General features: G+C 38.8%; 1 protein-coding gene across 1 annotated transcript in view; it reads left to right on the top strand.

Moving 5' to 3' along the window:
• EMSY (EMSY transcriptional repressor, BRCA2 interacting) overlaps positions 1-19,298 on the top strand; it is a 41,184-nt gene extending 21,886 nt beyond the window's left edge. The window contains exons 10-21 of the mRNA XM_069027833.1: positions 870-1,019; positions 2,762-2,935; positions 5,165-5,301; positions 6,782-6,955; positions 7,851-8,049; positions 9,334-9,498; positions 9,758-9,913; positions 11,581-11,640; positions 12,704-12,855; positions 14,271-14,843; positions 15,635-16,150; positions 17,754-19,298. Of these exons, the coding sequence (XP_068883934.1) occupies positions 870-1,019; positions 2,762-2,935; positions 5,165-5,301; positions 6,782-6,955; positions 7,851-8,049; positions 9,334-9,498; positions 9,758-9,913; positions 11,581-11,640; positions 12,704-12,855; positions 14,271-14,843; positions 15,635-16,150; positions 17,754-17,948 (2,651 nt within the window). The 3' untranslated portion in view covers positions 17,949-19,298. The remainder of the gene's footprint in view (positions 1-869; positions 1,020-2,761; positions 2,936-5,164; positions 5,302-6,781; positions 6,956-7,850; positions 8,050-9,333; positions 9,499-9,757; positions 9,914-11,580; positions 11,641-12,703; positions 12,856-14,270; positions 14,844-15,634; positions 16,151-17,753) is intronic.
• Positions 19,299-19,667: the final 369 nt, after the last annotated feature.

Here is a 19,667-nt window from a genome sequence, read left to right as displayed (position 1 = left end):
CATTTGGCCACCACAGTGCAGTGCATTTACCTCATGGAACAGATAATATCTGTTGTGTATCTCCTGGATGCACATCTCCTGGATCTCCTTTTGAACAGATGTTAGGAATCTGCTGGTTTGCAACTGAGAAGTGAATCTCACAGAGGTCCCATTCCCCAACACAAAATGGAGAGAGAGGGAGCAGAATCCTGGCAGTACTAAGGTGCCCTCATCCTTCATTCTTGCTGATTCTATTCATAGCTTAAGCCAAATTTCTTTGTGGCTTTAAGATAACCAGTAAATCAAGGGGAAAGAGAGCAGTTTACTTAAAGTAACCTTCCCTAGCCAGTGTCACAGTTGCTTCCTGACAGTCACTATTACTCCTTGTGCAGAAATGTTTTTTAATTTATTCAGGGTGATGAAATTTGTCTAGGCTAATTAAGACACATTAGGATTTACAGACTGAATTGATGAAGAATTACTTTGCATCTACATGGTCCATGGTATATGAACCAATTCAGTCTTGGTTGTAACCTATTGCCTCCTGGGAAACATTATGGTTTCTTGTATCATGGACCAGGAAAAGTTAAAAATGACATCAACAAATCAGTGATGGAATGGACAGTGGAAATAGCTAGGAATTTAAACAGGCACATGAAAGGCAAAGATGATGACTTTCTTGGTATTTGCAAAACAAACAAAAAACCCAACCAAAACTAAGAAAAAAAAAAAAGTCAAAAATTAAATAATTTTTTTCATGATCAAGAATACATGGGCTCAGAATTGAAGCCTTGTGGAGCTACTTGCCCACTAGGCCTTGGTCTGAGAAAGCATTTCAGAAGGTAACTTATCGTGCCTGTATTTTAACAGTGACCTTTCTCCTTTCCTAGGTGTTAAAATAATCACTCAACAGGTGCAGCCCAGTAAAATCCTTCCCAAACCAGTTACAGCGACCTTGCCCAGCAGTAGCAATTCACCCATTATGGTGGTTAGCAGTAATGGGACTATCATGACAACTAAACTGGTCACTACTCCCACTGGTAAGTTACACCTCTGAGAAGGGAAGGGAGGGTAAACCCAGACATACAGGTGATCAAAGATGGTTTCTTAGGTTTAATAAAAAAGCACTTACCTCTTTCGAACAGTGGGCACAATGGCACATTCACAATCCTGTTACTTATTATAGATAGGATTTTTGCACTGCGTGCTCTTTTGTTCCTCTGTTTGAATTGTTTCACAAAAATATCGTTGTTCTTTCCCCATTGGGTTTATTTAAAGGAAGTTTTCTTGCAACCTATACAGATACTTTGCACTTCTGTAGCACCTTATATGACATGATTTATACTGATTTAACTCAAGCAGACAGATCAGCACCATTCCTGTTTTGCATTGATGGACTTCAGAAGACATGTGACTTGCTCATAGTCCTGCAGTGAATTTATAAAAAGACCAGTAAATTGAAATTTAAGCTCCCAGTGTTTTTCTGGGCATCTAATTGTATTTGTGTTTGTAATAGATAATAATGCAGACTGTTCAGATTATAAACTTGGATGAGGAAAACTTAAAAGGTAGCTTTATCCTGGTTTTCAGAAAACTGTTTATTTCCTGATTTTTTTTTTTAGTATGGGCTGGGAATATTAGAACCATAAAATTGTTACTGTTGGAAAAGCCTTTGTGAGATCAAGTCTGACTGTTAACCCAGCACCACCATGTTCACCACTAAAAACCTTGTCCCAAGTGCCACATCCATACAGCTTTTGAATGCTTCCAGGGATGGTTCCACCACCTTCCTGGGCAGCTTGTTCCAATGCCTGACCACCTTTCCCATGAGCAATTTTTTCATAATATCCTACCTGAACCTTCCCTGGCACAATTTGAGGCCGTTCTCCTCTTGTCCTTAGCATAAACTAATGGTAAAATGGTAAATATTCTGTTTATAACTTTTAAAGTACTCCACAGATAATTTCTTGAGTACATGAAAAAAAACCAGAAGTTTTGCAGTTCATTTAGTTGGTAAAATCTATATTGTGTTCTCTTGGATGTGAACGCACCTTTCTGGACAAAACAAGCTGCTTTGCTCTATGATCTTTAGCAATTAAGGGCACTAGCAGCAGCAGTACAAGCAGAATGGAATTTCAGTGTTTGTGTAGCTGTTAATATTTTTGAACAATTTTCTTTTGTGGACTCAGTTCTCTTTCCATCCAGAAAAGGACTACTTCTGAAAAAACAGCATTTATACTATGTTTAGAGGTTTCTTTTGTGCTACTGTATGCTAAGTCCATAAAATTGCATCATCATTGTAAATTATATTTTTCTCTAAGGGTGTTATTTAGACCAGTCGTTAGTGGTTCTCTTTATAAACAATCTGTCATATAGCAGAAGTGTCATTCATGAGAGGAAGGGATGAGTTCTAGTTGTGTCATCAGATGGCTGACTCTGGGGCATCTAAGGGAGCAAGAGGCAAACCTATAGGCAGAATCTGCACATCTATTGAAAATTAGGATCTTATGCACAAGGACATTAATTAAAATAAGGCAGTCATGGAACATTTGTTAAAATACTCAGAAGACTGTTATATTAATTTAAATTTTATATATACTTGAATATTGCTCTGTGGATTTAGAAATTACTAGAAAAATTGTAAAGGGTGGTAATAGATTGCAGTGTAGGGTATCTTTGAATAAATCTGTCACTTTATTCCTAAACTAACATATTTTCTCACAAATATTAGTAGAGGATTGTGTTGTAACAGTGAACTTTTTTTTTCCTCTCTTTAAAACAGGAACTCAAGCAACATATACACGGCCGACAGTGAGCCCTTCTCTGGGGGCTCGGATGGCTGGAACTCCAGGGGCTGCTACTTACGTGAAAACAACAAGTGGTAGCATCATTACTGTAGTACCAAAATCACTGGCTACTCTAGGAGGGAAGATCATCAGCAGTAATATTGTTTCTGGTAGGCATATGAGTACTTTGATGTTAAGACTTCTATTTTAAAAGTAACTTTGGGTTTTCTTTAATTGTTCGGGGCTTTTCTGTGCGTTACGTGCTCAAATAGTTATTAGGACCTTTATTGGAAAATTCAGAAGAAAAATAGCTGAGCATGAAGAAGAAGATAATAGAAGTTTGAAGGTGAAGTGTTCTTAGGATTGTGGTAGTTCTTGTGTTTAAGAAGGAAACAGCAATTGTGAAGGAAAACTGCAAGGAAAGAGAAATGTGAGGTGGGGAACATTGTATGGAGGGCAGAAAGATTACAAAACACTATTGGCCCCTGTTTAAAGCATTTTATAATCCCAGTGCTGCCCTTCTCTGTTCCACTGCACATCCAAAGAACCAGAATAAAAATGGCCTGTATATGTTAGATTCAGCTATGCAGTCTCCACCTTACTTTGATATTTTATCATTGGCAGCCTGTCTTTCCTTTAGCCCGCGTTCTGCCTTAAGGTTTCCCTCCCAGCTTTATGCAGACCCTGCTGCTTATCTTTGTTAGTCTGCTGACCAGCCCTCATTCTCCCTGCTGGTTATGTACTGGTACAGGTTGCCCAGGGCAGCTGTGGCTGCCCCGCCCCCGGAGGTGTTCAAGGACAGGTTGGATGGTGCTTGGAGCAACCAGATCTAGTGGAAGGTGTCCCAGCCCTTGACAGGGCGTGGAACTGGCTGAGCTTCAAGGTCTCTTCCAACCCAAAACATTCAGTGGTTCTATCATCTCTATAAAGATAGAGTCTCTTTAAGACCAGGACCAAGCACACTTACACTACTAACAATTTCTTAGTATATGTTTGGGACTTTGACTTTGTTTAGCAAAGACCTGATGTGGCACCAGCCAGCTCCAGTCACCTGATGGTGCTGCACAAGCTATCAAGTAAATGCACTCTTGGGCTGTAATCTAGTAGAGCAGTTTTTGATTTCTACAAAATTATATTTAGTGATGATACAGCATCTTCTTTGGCAATAAGTAATTTTTCTTAGCCTGTTGTGTGTATGATGAATTGTTAAGACAATTTTTAGGTCTTCTAATGAATTATACACAGGTGGAAGTATTCTTCTGAGCAGCAGCTAATGTGGAGAAACCTGTGGGTGATCCTGACGAGGATAATAATGATTGTCCTGAAAGAACACAAGTTTGGAAAGCATGCCTGCTTTTTTCTTTTTGTTTGCTTAATTGTTTTTGCTAAGGGAGCTTCTTTAGATGCCTCTGAAGTCAGTAGGATTAAATAAATCATAATCCTGTCTCAGCATGTCTTCCCTTTCCTAGAATTAGTAGAATTTTTAATCTGAAATACTTTGCAAAGTATCTACAGGCATGACTGATGGGTAGAAAGTAGTAAAGGAAATCTTTGGGTTTGCAGCTCTGTTGTGACTGAATGGTGCTTTCCTCTGGAGAAAGGAGAAATCGTTGATAAAAAGCTGTCTGAGTAGCTACTGCAGTGGCAGTCTGATAGCATTGATGACTGATTCCAGTGTATGTAACTTTTGTATACTGTGGAAGGCTGACCAGAATTAACTGTCACTGCAGGTAATTAAAAACCTGATACAGGGAATGGAACTAATTAAACACCAACATAGGAACAGAAATAGCCAAGACAGCTCTTCAAAAACAAAAAAAGCACCCCACACTTCTAAACGTAACTTTTGTGGACTGGTTGTGAAACAATAGCATGTTTTTCTTTTTTCCTTCTTTAAATCCACTACTCATCACTTACATTAGAACAGAAAGAGCTGGTGTTTCTCTTGACTGGAGATACATCCTTGGTACGTAGATTCTTCTACAGAGGTCATCTGTAGAAGAGATTGTCTGTGCAAATAGGACCTCGAGTTGAATATTAGTTATGTGCTTACCCCAGCCTAACTCCAGCCTTTGAAAAGTTCTACATGTTTGCCTGAGAAAGCTGTGTTAGTCTGCTTTGTAACTTGTGAGAAGGGGTTGCCTGTCCTAATACAGAATATATTATGTTCCCCTAGGCACACCTGTTTTTACTGTAGGTGAAAGATTTGTCGAGTTGGCATCTAATCATTCCATGTTGAGTTGGGTGACATAAATTCCGATTCCAGATGCTGCTGGTTTCTTGATGTGCTGTCAGATTTAAATACAGTGATTCCTCTATAGCTCACCAACTTCTATGGCGAAAGGAAATACACAAAATGTGACAAACTGCACATTATTTCTTTTCCAACAAAAATTTAGGAACTACAACCAAAATCACTACAATTCCAATGACATCAAAACCGAATGTGATTGTTGTGCAAAAAACTACTGGAAAAGGAACTACGATTCAAGGGCTTCCAGGCAAAAATGTTGTCACAACACTGTTGAATGCTGGGGTAAGTAATCATTTCAAGTCTCAAATGAAGAGCCAAGTGGCAAGCATTCATTCTGCTAAAGGCTTGATTAAAAGCAAACTGTGCATGAGCTCCTTAACAGATCCAGTATGCCTTAATGTCAGGGATGTTTGAAAAGTGACTGTGGTTTGCAGAATATAATTCCATGCTTAAAGCAAACTGGGGATGTTTTTTCAAAGTTAAAGGAAAATATAAACTTTTGCATGTGCTTTTTTCCCCATGGATAATGATTTTGTATTCCTGAAGCAATTAAGGAGATGAAATTAACTAGAATCTTAGCCTATTTGCTCCAGTGAGAACCAGGGTCCTGGGTTAATAACTTGCGTCTCCAGCCATTTGTCTTTTGGGTATAAAGGGCAGAAATAAACTGTCTTCACAGTAGGGGAACCACTTTAAATTTATGTGGTGTGTAACATTGTGACATCCTATGCCCTGACTATTGTATAGTGGTGAATTTTTTTTTTTTATAACCTGAGGTATACCTAAGAATAAAATCAAGTTTCCAGCATCAGCTGAGCTTACCTGTATGTACTAGTAAATAAAAATGGTCAATGTTCCTAGATAAAACTGTGAGATTTAATGCCATAGTCCTGTAAAATTTAAAAGGCTGCTCGAGTAGCAGAACCACTGAGGGGGTTTTTAAAATCTTTTATGATTTTTGTTTTAGGTTTTGAACTTTCCTAGTTTTAGAATTAAAGGTGTATTTGCAGACAAGTGGAAATCTTATGATGTTACACAATGGTAGCTACCAGAATGGGATGGTATTTTTGAAACAAGTGTGCTTTGGGGGATTTCCAGCTATTTCATGGATATTGGTAGGAACTGGCTACTAATGTTGTTACTTGGTTTGTTACTGTGCAGAGCTTAAAAAAAGCATGCTCAATGCCTTTGCTCTTCTTAAGCTATCGGGAGTCTAGTCATCTGTAAACACTATTCCACAGTCAAATGATTCCTGTGAAACAGCTGTGAATCTGCATTTTTTGATGAAGTGAACTTTTAGTTTAAAAGAAGTCCATACATAATTAATGTATTGGTCCTGAAGACAATATGAAAATCTATATTTAAATAATTTCATTTTAGAATCTCAGTTCAAGTTTTGTAGATGTCTTGCCAAAGTTAGTGTTAATAGAAATTGGTGGTCTTAAAAAACATTTGTGAAGGATTTGGACAAAGTTCCAGTTTGAAAAACTTCATGTCTTTTAGTTACTTCTTTTTATTCATCCCTTCAGAGCTGCTCAAAAGGTAAGGTAATGGAAAAGTGGATCTTGGTAGCTTTTTTCATTCAAAACCGTAGGTTCTTTTGTTCTTGGTCTTCTAACGTATTTTGTATCAAATAAATGTAGTTGTAGCGGGAGATTTATTTCATGGTACACACACTCACATATAACTGTATTTTTTTAGAGAATTGGGTCTCACTGAACAATTTCATTAAGTTAACCTGTAAACTTTGACTTCTCTACAGGGGGAGAAAACTATTCAGGCAGTGCCAGCAGGAGCAAAACCTGCTATCATCACTGCCACAAGACCCATCACAAAAATGATTGTTACACAGCCAAAAGGAATAGGGTCCACGGTCCAGCCAGCCACCAAAATCATCCCAACTAAAATTGTTTATGGTCAGCAAGGGAAAACACAGGTACAGTGAGGACCCCTTTCTGTCTTGGAATGTACCCGTAAATTTTAATGGGAAGTAAATAATTTTTCAATGTATTTCCTCATTTGTTCCAGGTTTAATATATATCTGTGGGGAATGAGACTTAGTGTAATGAGGTGGCCTCAATTCTGATTTCTCAAGCACAGTATTTCCACTTGTTAGCTTTTTCTGGAGGCCTAGAGCAAGCCAAAAGGATTTATTAAGCCTTTTCTGTAGCTGAAACTGTCTGGCCATGGCTCCAGATACTTGTTTACATCTTACAGCTAATGGTTAGACCATGAGAAATAAAGATGCAGAGTCTGGACATAGGTTATCCATCACATCTGAGGTTTTACTGAAGTTTATTTTCTGCTTAATACCTGTTCAGGCTGTCCCTGCAACCTTGTGTAGTTGGTGGGGCTGGGTACAGAGAACCTGGCTTATTTCTGGATGCTTTTAGTTTCAGCTTTTTCTCTGGCTGCACTTACTATTTTAAAGAACTTTTATCACATGTAACATCTTGTGTGTTTTGATTGTTCAAGACTGTATTTATTGTGGACGTACTTGTCCTTATCAGTGCAGTGCATGTTCCAGCTCACTTGCATAGCTTTCTCTTATCACACTAGTTTTATCTAGTCCTGAAAAATCACTGTTTAGTGGTTTGTTGTGTTAAGTACTTCAAATAACTGAGTGAGAAGTACATTATTGTGCATTGCCACTTACTTGGGCTTTGTGGTTTAATAATCAAAGTTGCTGAATTTAGAGGTAGACTTTTAAAGCAAAATATTAATATTTTATAGGTGGTGTAAATAGATCTGAGTGGCACCCTGTACTCTGATTGCTCAGATGTGTTTTCTTGAGTGCTTTTACTTTAAACAAAATTTACCTTTCTAATTAGGTCCTCATAAAACCAAAGCCAGTGACATTTCAAGCAACAGTTGTGAGTGAACAAACCAGACAGCTGGTGACTGAAACGTTACAGCAGGCATCAAGGGTAGCAGAGACAGGAAACTCTTCTCTCCCAGAAGTGAAAGAAGAACCACAAACCTACACTGACAGTAGCTCTTCTTCTACAGAGTCTTCCCAGAGCTCTCAAGGTCTGTCTTGGTGTCACATAATGTATGAATGGACTGTCTTCCAAGAATGCCAGCTGGCTCCAGAGAGCTCTGTGTGTCTCCTTTTAGCACAGGTTTCACCCCATCTGTTTGCAGTGAAGTGCCATTGTTCCCTTACTTTTATATTTTTCTTTCTTTTGAGCTGCTTACTATATGCTTTCATTTCTCCTGAAAAGTGGTGATAAAGATGTCTTGCTGGGCTCCAACTTGCTGTTAAAATGCAACCTGTTCCCTCCTTCTGGAGAGTCTGCCAGAGGTAGGCAGGGTAGCAAGTTTTGGAGGTTATTTTGGCAGTCCATGCTCTGCCACTGTCTTTACAGAGTGTATTGAAGCATCTCTGCTGCATGGCTGAAAGCTGTCAACACAAATCTTGGTCCTTTTGTAGACATGTGTATGTGCATCAGGACATATATCAGACATGCAGTCCTGATGGGAATTCTGCCCTGGCTTCAAGCCAAAGCAGCTCTTTGTGTCTAGGAGGAGCATAAATAGTAGGGCATAAACAACATCCAACCTGTGTTTGGGAGTGACCATGACATGTATCACTACAGCAAATAAAAGCAAATGTCCCAGTGAACCTTTGTACCTTTTCTGTATAATTTTGTAACTCTTGATCTATACGGCCATTTAAGTAAGTTTTTAAAAAGTTCTGAAGATTCAACCAACTTACCAAATTTAGGTGCTGTTAGTTCAGAATGCTGAATACATGCTGATCACCCGAACTGCTGAAACCTCGGGGAAAAAAGTTCAATCCAAGGCAAATTCAACATACAAAGAAACCTGCTGAACTTTGATTTTTCAAACAAAATCTTTTACAAAAAAAATAAGATACAGAACTTTTTGGTTTTTTGCTGGAAACTGTTCATAACATCAACAGTGTTTTACTTCAAGAATCAATTGAGATAGAAACTAAAGTGTTGCTGAATGAGAGTATGCATCCTTGGCAATGTTCAAAGCTAGTAAGTAGTGCGCAATTTGGTATAATTTTGAACTATCACCCTGCTTTAAAGCAAAAGTTGGACAAGAGCCCTCCAACCCAAAGTGGTTCTATGATGACTTGAACAGGCACCGGTTGCCCAGAGAAGCTGTGGCTGCCCCATCTCTGAAAGTGTCCAAGGCCAGGTCAGACAGGGCTTGGAACAATCTGGGCTAGTGGAAGGTGTCCCTGCCTGTGGCAGGGGGGTGGAACGAGATGAGCTTTAAAGTTTCTTCCAACCCAGACCATTCTGTGATTCTATGATGTGCCTTTGTTTTTTCTGCAAGCAGATTCTCAGCCTGTAGTCCATGTGATTGCTTCAAGAAGTCAAGATTGGTCAGAACATGAAATTGCTGTGGACACAAGCCCTACAATAATTTACCAGGATGTATCCAATGAGTCTCAGTCAGCTACTTCCACAATAAAAGCTTTGCTGGAACTTCAGCAGACAACAGGTCTGAAAACCCATGAGATTGTTTAGGATAACTTTAGAGGTTACTTTTTGCTTAAAAAGCCTGTTGTAGTAAGTTTTGCAATTGAAAAGCACCTATCTTGAATCAACTTGATTCCTTCCTTTTTATCCTGTATGCTTGTTTGCATCTATTCTATAGTGTTAACTATATTTATTTAAGCTGGTGCATTTATATTGTAGGTTTATTTTATTATGAAGGTTTATGTATTAGAGGTTGATTTTATGCTTTTCTTCTAAAGCAGTCAAGGAAAAGTTGGAATCAAAGCCAAGGCAGCCTACCATTGACTTGAGCCAAATGGCTGTCCCAATCCAGATGACTCAAGAAAAGAGGCATTCTCCAGAAAGTCCTTCAATCGCTGTTGTAGAATCAGAACTAGTGGCTGAATATATCACAACTGGTAAGTGGCTAAGGTAGTGTGAGGGTGGCTTTGCAGTTGAAGTCTGAGGACAATTGTGGAGTTTTCTTACAATAGGTTTCACTTTTATGTTTTTGCTGAAATTTTCTTTAGAGGAAATTAGTCTTTTCTTCCACTCCTGAGACCCTGTGCAAGGGACAGAGATTGCATCTGTTTTGCTGGGGCCTAGGGGAAAATGTTTCTAACTGAAACAAAGGGTGGTTGCTTCAGGATATCCCACTTGAGTAGATTTTCCTTTCCCTGGATGTAGAAGACAGACTGTCCCACTACCCTTGAAGGAAAATGTCCAGTAAGGAAAAAGTAGAAAATGAAACTACAGGAACTGTAGCCTAGTTTTTGTACATACTGAAAGGAGTCAGACATTGAGTAACCTATTTATTTTAAAAGTGCAAACGTATTAGTTCAAAGCTTTCTAGCAAATTAAGAAACTGGGGCTACATTAGCATGCTAAATGCATACCTGGCTTTAACTCAGGACTAAGTGGATTTTAACAAATTCAATCTCTTTAAATTCTTGACTCCTCCTATTTGGACATCCATTTTGTCTTTTCTCTTGTCTCTCCAATGTTCCCTACTATCTCAGAACACTCGATGTGAGCCACTTCCCATACATACATGAAAAGATCAGATTACTTGCTCTCTATTTTAATTTCTTAAAGCCACATTTTTAGTCTCTATATTATTTGGAAAATGAAGGAGTGTTGAAAGTCTACATTGGAAAAGAGAAATAAAACTAATTGTATTAAATTGTATTAGTACATATCTGTAGCTCCAGCGGTTTTAGTGCTAAATGTCTGATCTGGTATTTTCATTTTGTTCTGTACCTCCTCCCCTTGCTCCCATCCCTTAAATGGCCTAAGTTGTGTGAAATTGGAGCTGGGGGGATGTTACTATTACTCCTTTAAATAGCACTTACTGTATCTAGCTTCAATTTTGAATGTTTGCTCCCTTGGATCTCTTTTAAAACAAACTCCAAAGTATAAAAAATGGTGTTAAACTGCTTTCCAATTAGCAGTCAGTTATCTTCACTGACACAGATACCGTGCATTGAGCTTCTCTCCAAGGTTCCAGTTTTTGATGGGTCTTGCTGAGAAGTTGATGTACAACAGGGCCTTTTGCAGGGAGGATGGAAAATTAGTCAGTGTCTTTGTAGACTTCAGTACTTTTCTGCAGCTTAGAAGCCATACAAAGTACAAAGGCTAAAAATTTCCTGGCAATATGGAGATACTATTTTAAATATTAGGATTTCTGTAAACATTGATTTGAAATGTGGGAATCTACCAGAGAAGTGCAGGCTCCTATGTGTTGGCAGCAGCAGATTCTGCTGCAGCATTAAAGTGGTTATTTTGCACTTAGATTTTTGTCCCTTCCCCCAGTTTCTCTGAACATTGCCAGGTAATGCAAGTAATTGAGTTTCTTTTTGGTTTAATTTGTTCTCCTCTGAATTTATCAGTAACCCACATAGCTATATCTTCTGCTAAAAATTCAGTCGTAAGATAGTAAAGAATCTATAGTCTGTTGTGAAATGTCCTGCATGGGCCTAGACCAGAGGATTAAGTATTTGGGAACTGGGATTCAGTGTGTGCTTCCTCATGAGATGAAGGGAGCAATTCACACATCTTAGTGTCACCATTTTTTATCTGTCTGCAGACTCCGGAAGACAACACTGTACTGGTTCACATTCGGAAGAATATCTACACAACCATATAGGTTAGAAACTTTATTTTTAAATTACGTTTTCAATTGTGTAGGAGTTGTTGGGAGATAGCCAGGATAAATCTGGCACAGCATGCAGGCCAGTATTGAAATAAACCAACTTTCTTGGAGTGAGAAAGTAAAATTACCATATTAATTCAAAATTTGACTTTTCTTTAAACATTCAGGAAGGTCACTACAAAATTCTTAATTTTAAGTTATGTTACAACTGAGATTAAACTTTGCTTGTTCTCCTTCAAGAAGATGCAAGTGATTAAATATTTTGTAACTAAGAAATTAGGTTACACAAATACTTGCATATTATTATGGATAGGTATAAAGTAATTTGGATTCATATCTTATCAGTGACTGCAATATAGAATGGTTTTGTGGGGTTTTTTTCTCAGCAGCACATGACTTTTCTGTCAGTTCATTGTTTAATTACAGGTCTCTCACTATAGCTCTGTAACTCAAGCTAGATCTGTTCTCAGAAGTGACAAAGACCCATGACAAGGTCTCCATTTTTTAATCTATAATTTCTGATCAGCCTCACTTGCTTTAATAATACCCAAACATTTTCTTTGTGCTAATCTTTCAAATTTAGCCTATGCTCTGGGGGGTATTGTGTGCAGTTTATCAGTGGTAGAAATCTGGTGAGCGAGGCTTGCTGTTCTTAACCGCAGTCAATTGCAGAGGTGTTTTTAACAGTGTAAAAAACACAGAATAACTTGTGTTCTACAGCAGTATTCTGGTGCTGTATAAAGAACCCAGCTGAACATCAAGTATAAACTCGGCTTGCAGAATTGGTGTATTGGGAAAGGGTGGCCAGAAGAGGTTTGGACCAAGTGTGGTTACTTAGGAAACAGACAAAAGCAAAACCCCTGAGTTGCTACTTTTAAGAGGTTTCTCAGAATAGATCTACTCATTAAGGTTAATGCTAGTGCACAGTGAAAGACATTTTTCATACTGAGATCTTTTTTACTCGTGTATGCTTTCAGTTGAAGCTTAACTGCAAAGCAAACAGTTGAAGTTCCTGCAGTTAGTTCTGGAGAAGTGCCACTGACCTCTTTACTTTCAGTCAGTCATCGGTCCCAGCCCCACCAGCCATCTCAGCCCCAGAGGACTCTGCTGCAGCATGTGGCTCAGTCGCAGACAGCAACGCAGACTTCTGTTGTGGTGAAATCTATTCCTGCATCCTCCACCGGTGCCATTACCCATATCATGCAGCAGGTTGGATCCTTTCTTTGCCCAGCAGTCTATAAACAGCAGTAGGTCATATAAATTACATAGGACCGGGGCTTGTTCTGAATGTATGTATCATGGTGCTGCTACCAAAAATGTTCAGTGTACAGGCAAATTAATGATTTTAATATCACTTCAATAGCCATAAGCCAAAGGAGAGGAGGTTTAGATTAAATACTAGAAATAAATTCTTTACTGGAGGGGTAGTGAGGCACTGGCATGGGTTGCCTAGGGAAGTTGTGGATGCTGCAACCCTGGAAGTGTTCAGGGCCAGGTTGGATGGGACTTGGAGCAACCTGGTCTCGTGGAAGGTGTCCCTGCCCATGACAGGGGTGTTGGACTAGATATTCCTTAAGATCTTTTCCAACCCAAACCATTCTGTGATTGTGTTTCGATGGAGAGGGTGGTTGTAGTACTGCAGCGGCCTGAGCCCTTTAAGTTATGTTGGTAGTGTAGGGGGAAGAGGGCTGAAATGGAATCTGGTCAGTACACAGAGCACACAGTGTCTTTTCCATTTGAGGGCTTTAGTTTGTGAATAGGAAAACTTCTCTGAATCAAAAACTCAGATCACATTTAGATAAGTATTGTGGGGATCCCAAACACTTCAAACAAACAGTGCAGCTTCTGGTCAAATCTTGCTGAAGCCACTTGAATGACTTTGATCAGGACATGCTCAATTCTACAGTGCTTCAACTTGAGGAGCTTCAGCTGCAATCCAGAACAGCACTGTGTTATAAACGCACATCAGGCAGTATATTTTCACAGGTGTGGGACTAGGCTGCTTCATCTTGCTAACACTGTTTGTCACTACATTTATACATTTTGGTTTACAAAGCATAGATTGCTCGTTCCCTCAAAAAGTCAAATGTTTGTGTAATGCCCAAGAAAAATTGCAATACAATTTTGAGAAAGGAAGGAGAAGAGAGGATTTCTGCTGAAATAGGACAGCCTGTAGTTATGTGGGGCCCTGCAGAAGAAACCATAGAGAAGATGACGTGGCTTTCAAGAGGCAGAATAGAAATTCATTGTGCAGAGAGACTCTGGCTTTAATGAGGAGCTACTGTCTCAGCCACCTGCTACTTCCTGCTGCTTCATATCCAACTGCCAGGCAACCTTAGGAAGCTTTGAGCCTCAGTCTTACACAAGCAAGATCTACGTAATCCCACTGAGGGTTAGTTGTGGAGTTCATGTTCTCACATAGAGATGTACCACAGTTTAACATTATACTAAAGCTCTTAATTGCATATATATTGTGAAATATCCATGTAAGAGTATCTTTTTATACATGAATTGGGAGTCTGTAATGTAAAAAAAGTTAAAGTAGTCCATTTGAAACATGAAAAATTAGATTGTGTATTCTTACATTTTTCTTTACTAACTTGCTCTAAATTCTTCTTCTTAAGGCCTTAAGCAGTCATACTGCATTTACCAAACATAGTGAACAACTTGGAACTGAGGAAGGAGAAGTGGAAGAGATGGACACCTTAGATCCTCAGACTGGCCTGTTCTACAGATCTGCCCTGACACAATCGCAGGCACAAAAGCAGCAAAAACTGAGTCAGCCGCAGCTGGAACAGACTCAACTGCAAGTGAAAACTCTGCAGTGTTTCCAGACTAAGCAGAAGCAGACAATCCACCTACAGGCTGATCAAATCCAGCACAAACTCCCACAAATGCCCCAACTTTCCATAAGGCATCAAAAGCTAACCCCCTTGCAGCAAGAGCAAGCACAGACCAAACCAGATGCACAGCACCCCCCACACCATATGATGGCCAAAGAAAGGCAACTCCCTACCTTAGTGGCACAGCCACAGCAAACTGTAGTACAGGTGCTTGCAGTAAAAACCACGCAGCAGCTGCCCAAACTGCAACAGGCACCAACGGCACAAAAAATCTACGTGCAACCCCAGCCCCCCCAGAGTCAAATGCAGCTACCTGCCTCTTCAGAGAAACAGCCAGCAAGCCAGGTAACGGAATATTGATAGCATGCAAAATGCACGTCGCTGTTCAAGGAAAAAAATAAAACACTGACCCTGTCGCTGTAGCAGTGTTTTGTCCTGGCAAGAGAGAATCCCTCATTCCGCTGGTAGTAATTACCCCATCAGAAGGTTGACACTAGGAGAGAGAAGCACATGTTATAGGGGAAAAATCCATAGAGCTCACAAACTTGTTTTGTTGGACAGTTTTTATTAATTTCAGCCACTACTGGTGCATGGAATTTGTCCCTAGTTATTTTCTTTTCATTTTTAGATACAACACATTGTTAATTTCCATTCCCATAGCACTTCTTATTTCTGTAGAAATAAACATGAATACACTGCAGTCTCCTAAGGCTCTCCATTGTTCCTTTGTAGTTCATATCTTCCTGAAGTTATATGGCTTTCATGTACAGGAGTAATTTGATTTTCCTTGGGAGGGAAAAAGGTAGAGACTGAGGAACATGGAAAAAAAAAAGGTATTTTAAGTAACTCCAGAAAAGTAAAATTTTTTTGGCCCTTGTAGGAATAGATGTGAAAACCAGGAAACACCCCACGGGGCTGTAAATCCCAAAGGAAAATTAGGCTGCTGTGGTATTATACTGCTACAATCCTTATATAGCAGCCTAAAAAGCTGCTTTTCCCCAGGCTTCAATTAACTGTTGCCCTATCATTGCTAATTCCTTTGTTAAAACACTGAGTTTCAATTGTCTTCCTAATAGCAAATATGTTGTTTGTGCCATTCTGTCCTTGGAAATATTGATTAGGATTTCAATTAAAAAAATATTAATTGTAATATGCACAACAAAAATTTGATTTTCAGGTGCAACACAGAGATAACTTTTGAGGGGCATGAGGCTCCTTCTGTTTCAAAGGTAGCAGGTGGCAGTTCTGTGCCCAAACTGGCATTGCTGGTTACCAGCCTATTTCCCATGCAGGCATCCACGGAGACAGCAGTAGCAGATATATTGAGAGTGTCTATGGTGGAAGCTCAGATTGATGCAAACATAGAACATACGATAGTGGATCCCCCAAACAAGGCCACGTCCACTAGTAAACCTGCTAGTGGAGCAGAGTCGTCACCTTGTACCCAGGGCCCGAAGGTGGCTGCAGTAGGGATGACGGCACCTTCCATCCCCCAGCAACAGACACATGCAGAATCCAGCTCAAGTCCTCCTGCTGTTGGTCCTACTTTAACAGAGAGGAAACTCGATGCACAAGGAATACCTGCAACAAACCAGTTTATACACATTCAGAATATATCACAAAAGAAAGCTGAAGAAAGCTCATCAGAAATTGTTGTCCAGGTAAGAGAAGACAGAGCAAATAAGACAAAGATTGAGCAGAGCAAACACATCTGATGTGATGATAGTCACTGAATGATGTTCAAGTACTTGTAGGTTTATTCCCCAGGTTTTGGTTCTGTTTCTACTCTAATCTTGCAATTGATTGCTACCTTGAAGTGTAATTCTTCTTAATTGGGCTCAGGTTTCTCTAGTACTGTATCATTCACTCTGCCCTCAGTGTCTTCCTCCTGTTGAGAAAACAACCAGGCTCATCTCATTTTACAAAGTATTTTCATTTGAAATGCTTAAAACTGCTTCAACACTTAGTATGGAGTTATATTCTAGAATCTTTTATATACTCTATTAGAGTTGCTTCTAAGTGTAAAATTAATGACATATTAGGGTTGTGCTTTCTGGAGAAGTTCAGCAAATAAGGTCTGTAATCAGAAAAAAGCTTTTTAACTTCACATAGGATCAGACTTAACACTTCTGAGATAAAATTACTATTGATCTTTAGCCTAAATGCTTTGAATCATTGCCTAACTGCTATGCTTGATATTTTCATTGATTCTGCTGCCTTAAATATGAGGGTTTATGTTGTAATAAATTATCAGAATGTCAATTGAGGAGATAGTTAAGTCTTCCAAGTGGTATAACGTGAGTGTTTGTAGACAAGTTGGCATGGCATATGTTCACACAAATGGTAGCGTGGATTGAAATTGTTTTAATATGTATCATACTTGTGTTACAGTGAAAATGCTTCTGATGCAGGAAACAATTTGTGTACGAAGGTTTCAAATTTTCATGCTACTTTGTGAAGTCTTTACTGGGGCTAACTTCTCTTTTGGAGAAATTACCAGTTTTGTATTCATATTTAGTCCTCCTTAAATAGACAAAGGTAGATTTCTGTTTTGCTTCAAACTTGTATATTTTGAGAATTTGTAATATTTATCATTGTGGCATGCTATGAGTTGTTTCAAAAGTCAAATACTGCCCAGAATTTCAGTTGTATAGTCACAGATTTAGCTTCTAACCTATGAAAGTACAAGCAAAAATACACAATAACAGTAATCATCATCATCATCATCATCATCTTAGAAATAGCTATTGTGTTTCCTCAGCCTCTGAGCTGCAGCTCTGAGCAGGGCCAGGGCTTGTACTCTGTTGTATACAAAAACCATAGTCCTACCGGAGTGCTTGGACAATGCCCTCAGACACCTGGTGGTATTCTTGGGGTTGTCCTGTGCAGGGCCAGGAGTTGGACTTGATGGTCCTTGTGAGTCATTCTAGCTCGGGTTATTCTTTTATCGGCATGTCTTGTCTGAAAAAGACAAGGCTGAAGAAAATATTATCTCTGCTTTGGGTTTGCAGAATGGTGGATGGGCATCTGTTATGCTGTTACAGACCTTTAGGGAAGATCAAAAGCCAACATCACTGCCTGGAAAACAAGATTATTCAAATTTTACCTTTCACAACCCAATCCAGTGAAAGGGTGCTTTGAAGCTTTAGTTAGGGAAAATTGCCCTTGTAAACCAAATAATCCCTTTTCCATGAATGCCTGTGCTTGCACAGATGCCTTTACCTTCAAAATTGTTCATTAAACTTAATATTTTCTTTCTTTCAGACTATCCCTCACTATTCCATCCCTTGTCACTCCAGCTCCAATGTGGTGGTGGAACCTAGTGGGCTCCTGGAGCTCAACAACTTCACCAGTCAGTGCCTCGATGATGAGGAGACAGCAATGGAGCAAGATGTGGACAGTAGCACTGAGGACGGCACTGAGCCCAGCCCCTCTCAAAGTTCTGCTGAGCAATCTTAAGGAATAGGGACACTGGAGTGCACTTTAAAGTATCTTGGGATTTTGAGTATCCAAGATGCCCTTCTGTTGTGATGTCTTAGAGCACTTTGCCTATTAGAATTGTTCATTGGACTCTTGAAGCATCAGTGTGTTTTAACAAGACAGTATTGCAAAAGCTGCATCTTAAAAATTGTTTGGGAGAAAAAAAAGAAGAGAAGATGTAGTTACCAAGATTGAGTAAACCTGTGAGAGTGGAATGTACTCCTGTTCAAAAACGAATCTGCAATGAATTCTACAGCTTGTGCTATTGAAGCCCATGCCCAGATACTGAAACAGCTTTCAGTGAAAAGGGATCATTATTTTGTTGTGTCTTTTTAGCTGTTGAGTGAAACACCATTAAAAAAAAATAGAAAACATTTAATAACTATTTTTATTTTCAAATAGCATGTGAGAGAAAAAATGTCTCTGATAGTGCTGGAAAAGCCCCAGGAATTTTGGAATTGGTTAGCTTTCTTGCACTCATGCTCACTTAAAAATTTTTTTCAGAAGCCTAAAAATATATATATTTTTAAAATTCTTTCAACTTGGTGAATGTTTGGAAATAAGCAAAATAAATCACTAACTCATAGCAAAGTGGATTTGCTAGTGGAGTTTTGTTTTCATGCTTTACAAGAAGTCAGGTAATGGTAGATGAGGCATTTCTTTGTGCCATAAGCACACAAAATGCTCATCTACTCTAGTTAACCTGATTAATTATTTAAATATAAAATTTCAAGTGAGACAAGTTGTTGGAAAAGCTCCTGTGAAACAGGCAGTTCTAGTAATTCTAGTACAAACCAGGAAGAAGGAGGTGTCTTTTGCTATTTATCAGTTTTTCAAAATTGGGGATAAATAGTTCAACATCTTTCCAAGTTGAACTTGAGAATTTACAAGTGAGCTAAGACTTTTAAAGATCTATATTTTACTCTTACATGCTGTTTTTAAAGTTGACCATTTGGGGAGTTTAAAAGCTTAAATGGATATACAGTGGTAGGTTTCCAAAATTAGCCTTATGCCTTGGCTTGTTGAAGCAATACATTGGGGTTTTGTGATAGTTAAAAGTCACGGAGAGCGGTTTGGGTTCAGATGGGACAAGAGAACCAGTTTTAATACATTCTGGTGATCAAGACAATACTTTTTTTTCCAAAATGTATATAAAACCACGTTTTTAACTGTTTTGTATAGATTTCATTATAAATAACTAAGCATTTTATGACTTTGACATATCATTTAATTGTATATACATGTATAAGCTTAACTGGCCACGTTTTGGTGCTGAAGTACTACTGTAAGTAGATTTCATCCAAAGTCTAATACAGCTTTTTGCATCAGTCTTTTTTTTTTAAGCTGTCATTTTACTGTTGATATTGTAGTTAAGGCTAAATTCCAGTTGGAGTAACTCAAACTAAAAAATACAAGCCCTAAAAACCATTTATATTACCTGTCCCGAGTATCCACCTATGTTAGAACTCGCAGTAACCCCTAGAGGGGGCTCTTGGTTTTCTCTAACCTCAATTATCTTATAAAAGTCACTAGGACCTTCATATACTTCTCTTTTCCTTCTGTTTTCTTTTTCCATCAGCATTAATTCCAAAATAATGTAGTTTATAATTGTGGAGAAGTGTTCTGATAAATTTGACATGCAAATACTGGAATAGTGGGTTATGAAACAAATTATTTTTGTTACCTTTATATTGAAAT

Source organism: Aphelocoma coerulescens, chromosome 1 (genome assembly GCF_041296385.1).
Source record: "Aphelocoma coerulescens isolate FSJ_1873_10779 chromosome 1, UR_Acoe_1.0, whole genome shotgun sequence".
Taxonomy (NCBI): domain Eukaryota; kingdom Metazoa; phylum Chordata; class Aves; order Passeriformes; family Corvidae; genus Aphelocoma; species Aphelocoma coerulescens.
This window is presented reverse-complemented; position numbering and strand designations above follow the sequence as displayed.